Source organism: Ipomoea nil, unplaced genomic scaffold, assembly GCF_001879475.1.
Source record: "Ipomoea nil cultivar Tokyo-kokei standard unplaced genomic scaffold, Asagao_1.1 scaffold1129, whole genome shotgun sequence".
In the NCBI taxonomy this organism is placed as follows: domain Eukaryota; kingdom Viridiplantae; phylum Streptophyta; class Magnoliopsida; order Solanales; family Convolvulaceae; genus Ipomoea; species Ipomoea nil.
This window is the reverse complement of record NW_017617557.1, coordinates 601,333-614,868: the sequence shown is the minus strand read 5'-3', so window position 1 is coordinate 614,868 and position 13,536 is coordinate 601,333. Positions and strand designations below refer to the sequence as shown.

The window sequence follows — 13,536 nt, the reverse complement described above, 5'->3', positions numbered from 1 at the left end:
GTAAAACTGATTTCCATTTCTGACAGAAATCAATTTTTTTTTTTATGAAAACATTGTAATAACACTAATTTTTTTTTAATATAATTCTACTCATTTTTTTATATATATAATTGAACCAAATACACCAGAATAGTTTTTGAAATGCAACTAAACACTTAAAAACAATTCAAAAAAAAAATCTTATTTTTCATAATTCATTTTACTAGTTTTTAAATATATCCTAAATTCATGGTGAGCAACTTTCTTTGTAATTGTGGGGTCAACGCACTAAATGAGAATAAAATGGATAAGATTGAAAGCAGTGGCTGGCGCTGGCTGTTCCAAAGTACCAATTTATTCCCATTCTTTGATACAGAACTAGCTAGCAAGCAACAGTACTGGGAGAAGAAATATTTCATTATGCATCCGGTTATGGTCATTCATCATATGAACCCGGTTCTATACAACGCAGTGGTGAAAGGTAATGTTGAAGATTACCATGAGGCCTTACGGCAGATGCCGGAAGAAGTTATCCGATTTCAAGTTACGCCCAAGGGCAATACTGTACTGCACGTTGCGGCGATCCATGGTCACATAGATTTGGTGGAACAGATCCTAGAAGAAGAAGTACAGGATGTTGATGATGCAGCCATGTCATCGTGGTCCCTGTTGTTTGTCAGGAACAACAGATATGAAAGTGCGCTACACTGTGCAGCAGAGAAGGGCTATGACGGCGTAGTCTCTGTGATGTTCAACGCCATTAAGAAGCGTGAAGATGTCGAATCTAAAGGTGGTCGAGTGAGGGAGATGATAGAGATGAGGGATAGTGTGAAAGACACGGCTTTGCACAAGGCCGTGCGAATGGGGTATTTAAAGGTGGTGAAATTATTAGTTGAAGAGGACCCTAAATTTGTGTATCTTGCCAATGATGCTGAGGAAACGCCTATTTATATAGCAGCAGAGTCGCAATTTAACGATTGTTTGAAAGAAATGCTCAACACATGTAAAAAGCCTACTTATAGTGGACCATGGCGGCGAAATGCCCTTCACGGAGCAATATTATCAGGTACGTCATACGTGCTAATTGCTCAGTACTAAACTAAAGGGTATTTGGTTCGCTCTAATTTTTTTTTTCTTTCAAGAAATTAAAATTTCTATGCTTTGATTGGTATATTTATTTTTTTTCAAGTGAGGAAAATATTTTCTTTAATTTAGTCTATCTTCTTTTATAGGCTACTTAAATTGTATTTTTCGTCCATAAGTTATAAGGTAATTGTAAACTTTGTCTATAATTGTTGATCATGCTTAATTTTCATTTCTAAGTTATCATTGTCATTGCAATTTTTGTCATTTTATTAATTTTTTCTACTCCCTTTTCGTCCCTAAGCTGTACTAATGTTGTAAATTTCGTCCCTAACTTTTTGTCAGTAAAATGATGAAAAGTATAACACCAATGATAGCTTAGAGACGAAAAGTGAATGCACCCAACAATTAAAGATAAAATTTTACTATTATCTTATAAGGATGAAAAATGCAATTTTTCCTTTTAAAAATATAAAATGATGCTATTAAGTATTTATTTTGTACATAAATATGCACATATTATTTATATACAATCTATTTGTATACATCTAAAATATTATCTTTCTTTTTTTTTTCAAAAAAAAAATTATCTGAAAAATAATCCCCATTATAGAATTTTAAACAAAAATTAAATTCCGTACACGATGTCCAGGTATATCTGATGGTCCACTATCAAAAGCGGAAAGATCCCGACTAAATTATGATTATACTGACATGGATAAAACAGGTCAGATTTAGGTTGTGTTATAGGTTGTAGATTTCTTATTATGAGATTTAATTTGATACTCCCTGTCTCTCTGTCCCATTTTATCTGTCATATTTACTATTAATTGATCAAACTAATTATTTTTTTTTGTTTATTTTTTATTTATTTTTAAATTTAATTTTTTGTGTTTAATTGTACTTTTTAGTGTAGTTTCTAAATATATAAATTTTGTATACTAATACTAAACTTAAAATTATGAAAAATTTGATTAAAAATAACTTCAGTCAAGCATCGTTAACCGAACCAGACACATAAAATGGGACGGAGGTAGTACTAAATTTTATTATTTGATTCAATATTTTGTCAAAAAATTGTGTGAAATCGTCTCATCATGAAATGGATTGGGTCAAGATGAAAATGTAATACTTCCTCCGTCCTATTTTACATGTCTTACTCTTTTTTTTTTGGGTAACACTTGTGTGACGGGTCTCAATCCGTGAGACGGGCGACTCTTGGATTAATGGGTCGGACCCGTCTAACAGATTGAGACCCGTGAGACGGTGTCACACAAGTTTTTGCCTTCCTTTTTAATTTGTCCCAAAATAGAGTCGATCATCTTTCCAGAATTGAACATAATTATCATTCTACATTTCCTAATTTACTTTTTAATTTTTCAAATTTCTAGACCATTATTGAATAAGTACAATTGTACAAAGTACAATTGACATATACTTTTGAGGAGGGAAATTGAAAAGTTAGTAACATTTGTTTTGTTGCATTAAAAATCGTGCAAAAAGCAAATGCGAGAAGCAATTAAAGATACTAATTAGGAATAAAGTATTTATTACTTATATGAGTAAATGTAATACTTTTTAAGGAAAATATAATAATTTTACATTAAAATGCAAAATGTTACATTTTTCATAAAAAAATTTACAATTTTCCTTATGAATAACAAACACTTTATTCCTAATTAATATTAAATTTGAACACATAAATATGACTTTTACGCATATAAGTATGACATTCGCATGTTGATCCGACCCGCCCAACGCGTATCAGGAATAAGGATCTGTAAGACAGTCTCACACAAATGTGACTCAATCTTTTATTAGTAATTATAAATCACACTACTCTAGCTTTTCATTTCCTATATACTTTTAAACAATGAAATAAAAATGAATTAAAGAAAAACAAGTCATTGTCAATGCATTAAATATGAAACTTTAATATGGAAATATGTATATATACACATACATATATTGTGTATATATATGTTATATATATTTTTATATATTTATTTATTTTAATTAATAATCTAATTAATTAATTATTTATTTATTTATTTATTTAAATCTAATTTCTATTTATTATCAAACGAGACTTCTCATACTTAAACCTATTAGTATTACTAAATATTTGATTCTAATTATTATTTGATTTATTTCTATTCTAATATTTGGATCAAACGCACCTTAGTCGTATTATGCGTACGAAATATTAAACTGGCAACTACCATCTAATCTAAGAAATTATATAAATGTCAATTTTGTTAAATGATGATGGGAAAAAAAAAATGTTAATATAATACATTAAAATAGTTGCCTGTATTTTGTTTTATAAAAAAAATAATAAGTTTTGTGTGGGACTGTTTCATCGTAAGACTTGTAATAATTTTTAATTAAAATGTAATAAATTCAATGAATGTATAGAAAAGTATCACATTTTAATTAAAAAGTATTACACATTTTAGGGGAGACCGTCTCATACAATATTTAATCTACTTTTAATATTTTCTTTCAATTTACCTTTACCCATTACCCTTATTCATATTTTCAGTTACTTTTAATATAAATAAAAATATAATAGGTCTTTCTTATCCTATGTAATTATTTGCAATAATTCTGAGAATAATCTTAGTTTGTTTTCTTTACACTTTTCTCATCACCTTTTTAGTTAGTTATTTTCCATATACTATGGAAGAAAATCACACCAATAATAAGTCCCCATTAAGAGCAGCCTAATATTCATCATGCAGAATTTAAATATAATGATCAATCATAATGTAATTCTAATAAAAATGAGTTTTCCTATATGATACAGCTATTTATGACGGCACAATATCACCAGTGGGAAGATTGATTTGGGCTGTGCTGAATGCTCTCAGGACTCTCAGGACTCCATGCTTAAGTGGTAAATTCGCAACTAAAATACGAGTAACTCTTGATTTTTTCTACTAATATTTACACTTCTTATGTGGTTTCATTTGTGTGGACCATAACTTGTATATTATAAAATAATGTATATTTAGTACAAAAATAATGTATATTCAACACAAAAATAATGTACATTATATTCAGAGGATGTACATTATTTTTGTACTGAGTATACATTATATTGTATAATATACATTGAGTATAAAAATAACGTATATTTAGTATATTAAAAATATACTTTTTGTTATGGTCCACACATAACACTGTGTGGACCATGGTCCACACAATAATTTGCCTCATTCAGTAGGCATCTACGAATAGGTTAATCCACCACTAATTAAAAAGAATATTTAGTAACTAATTAGATAATATCATATCATAAGGGATGAATTGATTGGAAAAATTAAGAGTATCTAACATTAATACTCTATATTATATTTATTTATACTTTTTTTTACTTTATATGACACCATCTCACGTGAAATGTATAATTTTTTTATAACAAAAATATAATAATTTCTATGAATCAATGGAAAAGTATTATATTTTTATTAAAATGTATTACACGTCTTATGTAAAGCAATCTTATACAAAAATTTGTGTATAACGCATATATGACGTAAAATGTTCTAAATCTGTTATTGTCCTTAAAAAAAAAAAATGCATCTTCAATTTTAAAAAAAAAAAAAGATTTTTGATAATGAAAGAAATCCATAGTCATTATTTGAAAGTGTGCATAGGATAAAACTTGTTTATGTGTAAAAATGTTTTCTTTTTTTTCTTCTTTCTATAATATGTGAACGCATATGGGGAGCGCTTTAATCCGCCGGTCAAAGTTCTTAAGAATTCCGTATACTATATAGTTTTTTGCAATTTATTCCATGTACTTCTAAAATTAGCATAAGTTATTAGGACTATCTATAATATCATTAACATAGTTAAAATTAACCGTAAACTGATCACTTGACATTAACGTCATCACTACCATGTCAACATGATATGGTGCATTATCATCTAAGTCAGATTTTATTTTAGAGTTAATACTTAAAGTGGTCATTAACTATAGTGGTTTTTTTCAATTTTATTCTAAACGATTTTGGTGATCTAATATAGTTACAGACTTTTGTGTTTTTGTTTAATGTAGTCTTTCGTTTGTTATTCAGTCAATTTGGTATTAAATAGAGGGACAATTTAATAATTTTAATATTGGTTTCTCTTTTAATATATTTATAATTTATAATTATAATGATTAAATAATCACCCATCTTTTACGAATTGTCCTAGTAATCAGTAAATATTGAAATTATTGGGACAATTCGTAATCTGTAAAGAGTTCTATCGAAATTACTGGGACAATTCATAAAAGAGGAGTGATTTATTTAATCATTATAAATAAATTAATAGAGAGACCAATATTGATATTACTGAATTGTCCATCTATTATTTAACACTAATTTGACGAAATAACAAACGGATCGGATGACTACATTAAGAAAAAACACAAAAGTCTGAGACTACATTACGTCATCAAAGTCGTTTAGGACGAAATTGAAAAAACCACTACAGTCGAGGATCATTTTGGGTATTAACTCTTTTATTTTATTAATTTAATTAATCACTAATATATTAATATCAAAATTTACAAAACTAAAATATTTAATGTCTTCAAGTAGATTCAAACTCTTAATCTCTTGTAAAAATATTATCATTCCACTTTACCTTGCTATGGCCTATGCAAGTATGAAGTATGCAACCATTTTAGGATGAGAGTTGTATGGAATTTTATTTTATTTAACAAAAAATAAAAGTTCCATACACTTTACAGTAACAACATTTAAAATTCTTAAAAGTGATACTGATAGAAAAGATTAATGAATTTTATTTATATTTAACAAAAAAGTCCCATACACATTACAATAAACTTAAATTTTTAAAAGTTATATTGATAGAAAGAATTAATGAATTTTATTTATATTTAACAAAAAAGTTTCATACACATCACAATAAACTTAAATTTAAAAATTTTAAAATTTATATTGATAGAAAAAAACGTTTTAAATTTAAATCTATTTGTACTAGTTAACATATTTAAATTTTTGTTTTATAAAATACGTTTTTTGTCAATCTTAATTTAATAATGCACGAAATTTATTATTCACCTCTCTTAATTAAGTTAAAGAAATAACACTTGATTAATAAATATGGAAAAGAAAATTTATAGCTGAGTGAATCTAGGGTTAAAATCAAAGTATAACCCTGAACAAATCATTGAATCTAACTTGTCATTCGTCTATCGTAGTCTCATAAATAATTGGAAGAACAAGAGAGGAAAGATCGTAATGTACGTAAGTAATAATTTTTTTTTTTAAAAGTACAAAACACAAAATAAAAACATAAAAAAAAATTACTATACTCTTTTTCTCTTGTCATGACTATCCTATTACAATTTTAAAGCTTGGAGATATAGGAAAAATGAAATTTGTGTTCAAGTTTGACTTATGATTTTTGTACAATTTGTTGACTATTTTAAAGTTGATTGATTTTACATAAATATTTATAAATTTATATACAAACTTTCTATGTAATTAACATTGTGCAAAAAATTTGGTATTAATTGGCTGTTCTTAAAGTCCATAATAAGTTTTTGTACATGATAGATTTCCGTGGCGGTGGAAATCCGAGTCAAGTGCTGCGGATACCTGGTAATATCTATTGCTAAAACTTTATTTATTTTTTTTTTTTTTTTGAGAGGAAATACTGAAAATTTCATTAATATAAAAGTTTGATACATGGAGGAATAAAAGATAACCAACAAAGAGGATTAGTCTGAGAACCAATAACTCTAGTTAACGTATGAGCAAAAACATTCACTGATCTCGGGATATAATTAAAGGACACTGATTCAAAGTGTTGGCACTCACTCAACATACATCCTGCGTAAGAGAGATCGATCCTATGAAGTACCATTGAGCAACCTGCAAACAGTCTGATAGTCCGAGAAGATAGCCAACTTTAAAAAACACATCTCCTTAATCCAAAAAAGGGCTTCCTTAACTTCAAGAGCCTCGGCTAAGTGAACATCATTCAAACACCGAATACGACCATTCTTAGCCGGCACCTGGTAATATCTATTGCTAAAACTTTATATAAACTAGGGATGACAACGGGGCGGGGCGGGGGCGGGGAGTATACTCCCCGTCCCCGTCCCCGCTACCCCGTCCCCATCCCCGTCCCCGTCCCCGTCCCCGGCGGGGAATTGGAAATATTCCCCATCCCCGTCCCCGTGGAGAATTAGGCGGGGACGGGGATTCCCCGCTCCTGTCAACTTTTAGTCAAAATGTTAAATAATTTTAAATTTTAATAATAATAATTTTAAAATATAAGTTCTAATTGTAAATTAAAATATTAACTATATAGTACTGCCTGTAAAAATTAAAATATTAACTATATATATAATTTATTTATATATATAATTAACTATATTTACTGGCAGTATTGCACTTATGTAATTAACTATATATATATATATATATATATATATATATATATATATATATATATATATATATAGTTATATATATTCGGGGACGGGGCGGGGCGGGGAGGGGTATCCCCGTCCCCGTCCCCATCCCCGGCGGGGAATCACAAATGTTCCCCGCCCCCGTCCCCGTTCCCCGAAAATCTTCCCCATCCCCGTCTCTTTCGGGGCGGGGATCGGGGATCCCTATCGGGGACGGGGCACATTGTCATCCCTAATTTAAACTAAACATAGTTAAGACTTCAAGTTGATGGCAGAAAAGTCGGTATCTTCCTTCTAGATTTTTTGGCTAGCCCTTTCCTTGTTCTAAGTAACAAGTGTTGGTGATAATAAACCAAAATCGATTTAATATTGCAAAATAATATTTATATACACACACACAAGTATATAAAATATTATTCGATATTTGTCCGAAATATATATATATATATATATATATATATATATATATATATATATATATATATATATATATATATATGAAAAAAATATACCAATATATATTGACCAAAAATTGGAACCAATAATCCTCATATTATAAGTCCAATCCAACGAATATATCAAAAGAGGGAGAACAGATTTTTGCTTAAAAGCATAATCCAAAACAAGAAAAGGAAGAGAATGAAGAAAGAAGAGAGTACGAGTTAGGCGAGGTGCCTTTCTTTGCTTAAAATCTAATTTGCCACCTCCCAAAAGTGCTAGGAGCGTTGTGGCTTCCCAGGATAAAACGTACAACGGTTCGACGTTTGGGCACCCAAACGAGCGAACAAGAGATTAATTCCTGTAACGGAGACCGAAGTGCTGTTCAGCCATAGCGCGCAACTCTTGTGTTCAATCGTTATGCTATGGACCCGTGTCCAGCATGCATGCTGGACACAGGTAACAGTGCCGTTAGGCACTGTTATCTCCTTTTTTTTTTTTTTTTTTAAATTTCAGACCGCTTCGTTATAGGAGTATATGTTCATAACTTTATTACTATATGTTAATAAATGTACATTCATAACTCCATAACTGTACGTTCATAACTCTATAACTGTACATTCATAACTCCATAACTGTACATTCATAACTCCATAACTGTACATTCATAACTCCATAATTGTACATTCATAATTTTCGAAGCTCTATGTTCACAATTTTAGAGCTCTGTGTTCATAATTTTATCACTATATGTTCATAATTGTAAGTTCATAATGTCAGAGCTCTTTGTTCATAATTCGATCAATTACTGTACATTCATAATTCCATAACTGTAGATTCATAATCTCATAACTGTAGATTCATAACTCCATAACTGTAGATTCATAACTCCATAATTGTACATTCATAATCTTCGAAGCTCTATATTCACAATTTTAAAGCTCCATTGGTCATAATTTTATCACTATATGTTCATAATTGTAAGTTCATAATGTTAGAGCTCTGTGTTCATAATTTCATAATTGCATAACTGTACATTCATAACGGCATAACTGTACATTCATAATCCAAAAAAAAAATAACGCCGTTAACGGCAAAACACGCGCGATTTTTTTTTTTTTAACTAAATGACGCGTTTTTTTTTTTTTGAAAAAAACTTAGCCCGATATTCGTACCCGCGCACACAAGCTCGAGCTTGAATCAAACCTTTTTGATCTCGTTTCTAGTTGGAATTTGATTTGCACCCCCCCCCCCCCCCTCCCCGCGCGAGAGAGCCTCTATGCTATACAATTCTACAAGCTCCAAAAGAGCCCTTGTATAAAAGGGGGGTGAAATCCTCTTTCCAAACCAATGTGGGACAAAGCTCACTTTTTCATTCATTTTTCCAACTCAATGGGTCTACTTTGAGAATCAATATCTCATTCACCCATTATCCGTTTTGAGTGTACAATATATCAATCTCTTCGTCTCACTACGAAGAACCCGAATCCACTTTGACCCGACCCAAATCGGAAGTGAACCCCACTGATAATCGTACCACAATATAGCCACTTAATATGCCATTTTATGTCATTTTAAGCTATTTTTTCCAACAAGTTTGTTGTTCTTTCCTCCTGGCCGTTTCTTCCCTCAGTTCTGTTCGATTCCCATTTCGTCCTTTGCTTCATGGCCTACCAACACGGTGAATCCTCAAGCGTTAAATCTCCGACGTCAGGTCCCACCCCCCATGAACCTACTTTTATTCATTCCACGGAGTCCACTAAGGAGGTGGAAGCTGCCTACACGGCACTTGAGATCACTGACGAGGACCTCAACCTGATGCTGGTGGTGTGGTATGGTGTGGTGTGGTGTCCTAGAAAAGGTATGGCGGTGAAGGAATTTGGCCATGATATCTTTTTGTTCCAGTTTTTTTCAAGAAATAGATATGCAGAGGATACTCGATGATGGGGCCATGGGCCTATGAGCAGAGCCTACTCCTTCTTGTGAAGATGCAACAAGATATATCGCCCTTGGGAATGCCTCTTGATAAGGCAAATTTTTGGATACAAGTTCACGATCTTCCGTTGGGTTTTTTCTCGAAGAAAATGGCGAGAGCCATTGGGAATTTCATTGGTAGTTTCGTTTGCATTGATGATAGTATTTTTGATGGGTGGTGGAAGACCTTTCTCAGGATTAGAGTAACGGTGGACATCACAAAACCTATGATGAGTGTGATGAGAATCAAGCGTAGTGGGAGAGATTGGTCATGGATTTCGTTCCGCTATGAGTGCCTTCTAGATTTCTGCTTCATTTGTGGTATCATTGGTTATATGGAAAAGTTCTGCCCTAAGTTGTTTGAGAGATTCTGTTTAATAGGGGGAAAATCATATCACTACTACAGAAATACATTACAACCTCTCCATTTTAATATCAATTTTTTATAAACTTGACGTTAAAATATTTTTATAATTTTTTATTTTTTACAAAATACGATTGTATCAAACAACCGACGTCGTAACTTATTTAAATTAAAAAAAAAAAGAAATTAAAATCCTATACAACGTCGGCTAACAAAAGAGTCAGAAGTCGTATTGGATTTTAATTTCTTTTTTTTTTTTAATTTAAATAAATTACAACATCGGTTATAGGTAAAACTGACGTCGTAATATATGGTGATTAGATTCGAGCCGCAAATCGGCGTGCTCTGCCAATGTTGGGCCGTCGTTGGTTGGTGTTGGATTAGGGACGTCACAACGAGACAACAGAGATTGGGTTACTTGGGCCTGTTCTCTGTAGATAATGTGGGTCATCGGGGTGGTTTAGCTATATTATGGAAAGAAGGGACTAAGGTTGAAATTAAAACTTATTTAGTGAATCACATTGACATGGTGATTTGAGCTCCGACGAGGAGAAATCGAGGTTCACTGGTTACTATGGATGTCCAGAGAAGCATATGCGCTTGGAATTTTTTAGGCTTCTGAAGTAGTTAGCTGTCAATAATCCACTCCCTTGGGCGACTTCAACGATATTCTCCATCATGGGGAAAAGCGAGGGGGCAACCCTCAATCTAGAAGACTCATTGATGGGTTTCGAGAAGCTGTCGAATTTTGTGGTTTAAAGGATTTTAACTTCGAGGGTTATCAATTCAATTGAGAGAGATCGAAGGGTACTTCAAATTGGGTCGAAGTTAAACTGGACAGAATCCTTACATCGGATGCATGGTGTGATCTTTTTCCTCAGGCAAAGGAAAGCTCGATTATTGCTCCTAAGAGTGATCAACTTCCACTTCATCTTGAGATTTTAGCTAGTATCGTTGTTCATTCCAAAGCCAAATTCTGTGTCAAAAATCAATGGCTAAGAGATACTACTAGAAGAGAAATTATGATTCAAAGTTGGTTAAGATCATGTGGGCAACACCTCATGAATAGGGTGGGTAGATGCGGAAAGGCAATTTGTGTAACACCCCCGATTTTTCAACATTTTTAAAACTTAATTTCAAAGGTAAACATCTAATTATCAAGATAAACAACAGCATAAACTTAATTAAAATCAGAGAGATGTTATGCCACACCCATAAACCATGGGTGCACAGGCTAAAGACTATCACAAAGCATTGAACAGTAAAAATCTAGGCACACAGGCCTCTAGTCTAGGATCACAGGCCAACAAAAGATAAACGTCTAGCATGGGATCTATATAATCTAAGGTCCACATCTAGCGCGCTCGGCATCTACTCAAAACCTGTAAAATCAAAGGATAACACTCGGTCAGCGAATAATGCTGGTAACCATCAATACGCGTTAAATAACATATTATAGATAGATATAATCAAAACCATTTGAAACGGGAATACAATATATATCAATTCAAAACCAAGGAAGGAAGTCAACATCAAAGACTCATCAATCACTCTCAATAAAAACGAGGATCATCAACCTCACAACAAAGACAAGACCACAACCAACACAGACAACACAACTCAAGATGCATCCTACCATTCACAAGGTAGAACACATCAAGACATGCTCATAAGCAAGGAAATTCATAACCACATAGTGACAACTACGTGTCACAAGTTTCATAGTTCCAACCTTATGCCCTGTTCCAACCTTATGGCTACCCTAGGCCTTATCACAGTTCCAACCGTTACCTCCTAGTGCCACCGTGTATTTCTGAGTCCAACCTTTTGCCTCCGGGGACCGTCGCCCCCCCCCCCCCTCCCCACCTACACCACCCATATTACCGCCGAACTCTCAGTACACGAGGGTACCATTAATTTCATATCACAAAACCGCCAAACTCGTGAGCAAAGCTCAAGTAACAAACCACCAATCTCAATCATAGTCACACAAGGTCATCATCATTACCAAGAAGACTAAGGCTCAACAATAGCCTCAATCAAGTATCAACAAAGGGTACAACGATTTGCATACGATCACATCATAGGAATCAATCAAGAGATCACAATAAAGACATGAGACCATACTCAACAACAAAGGATTACAATCCAACACCAAATGATTGTTAACACAAGTTCCAATCTCAATACAAAGGAACAAACCACACATACTAGCATATCAACATCAAACTAGCATGCTTGTCAAACGGATAAACCAAAGTTAGTTCCAAAGAACATTCAAGACTCACATTAGCCCAACGAATCACAAAGTTGGACCCTTAGCAGGATTCAAGACACCAAATCTTACCGTGGATTCCTAACACAGCGTTCTAGACATACGAAACATCAAGGAGACTAACAAATAGCCCAATAAATCAACAACGGGAGGTCAAATCATCAATACCGAGAAGAAAAGGATCACGGGGAACAAATCTCCGACATCAACCAACAACGTACCCTGCGGGTGGCGCCACGGGTGGGCCTCCACCCGTGGTTCCGCCCGCGGGTACACACCCGAGGTGAACCACGTTCCCCGCGGGTGGGGCGACGGGTAGGCCCCTGCCCGCCGTTCCGCCCGCGGGGTACACTACTGTACTCCAAAATTTCCCTTCGGGGAAAATCAACAACAAGGCCAAGTTCAAGTCCAAAACACCCAAAATCTCACACACAACAAAGATATGACTTGAACCCAAGAAATAGCCAAGCAATGGCACTCAAGAACCCTAAAAACAAACTCTAAACATGCATCATCACAAGATCATGCATCAAATCTCACAAATCATAACAAGAACATCAAATAGAAGCCAATAATCATTATTATCAAGTGAAAATAGGTTTTGTATAGCATGGGTTACCTTTGTAGCCTAACAACTTCCTCTTTTCACCCTTAATAGCCTTTTTCCTAGAGCTCCTCCTCCACACCAACTTCTTACACAAACCAAAACACAAAAATATCCTAACTTTAGATAAAGACACCTAAAAGATGGTTAAAAACACCAAAAAGCTAAGGATCTTACCCTTTCCTATGCTCAAGAAGGAGAAAGTAGGAATATTGGTAGAAAATCTTGCAAGGCTTAGGAGTCCACTTTCTTGCTTGGAGAATAAGCTAAACTATTTTAGAGAGAAGCTAGAGTTTTTGAGTCTTAGGTTCAAAGGATGAATGAAATGAGAATGTCTTTCTAGGTTAGCTTGAACCACAATTCATAGGTGAAAAGAC

At 33.2% G+C, this 13,536-nt stretch overlaps 1 protein-coding gene across 3 annotated transcripts in view; it reads left to right on the top strand.

Moving 5' to 3' along the window:
* The first annotated feature begins 211 nt into the window (after positions 1–211).
* LOC109183536 (protein ACCELERATED CELL DEATH 6-like) overlaps positions 212–13,536 on the top strand; it is a 29,039-nt gene continuing 15,714 nt past the window's right edge. The window contains exons 1-5 of one of the 3 annotated variants that reach the window (XM_019333639.1): positions 212–615; positions 646–1,045; positions 1,715–1,789; positions 3,872–3,961; positions 6,642–6,686. In XM_019333639.1, coding sequence (XP_019189184.1) covers positions 229–615; positions 646–1,045; positions 1,715–1,789; positions 3,872–3,961; positions 6,642–6,686 — 997 coding nt within the window. In that variant the 5' untranslated portion in view covers positions 212–228. Of the gene's footprint in view, positions 1,046–1,714; positions 1,790–3,871; positions 3,962–6,641; positions 6,687–13,536 lie in introns of all 3 variants that reach the window. The other 2 variants (XM_019333638.1, XM_019333640.1) reach the window with 2 other exon arrangements.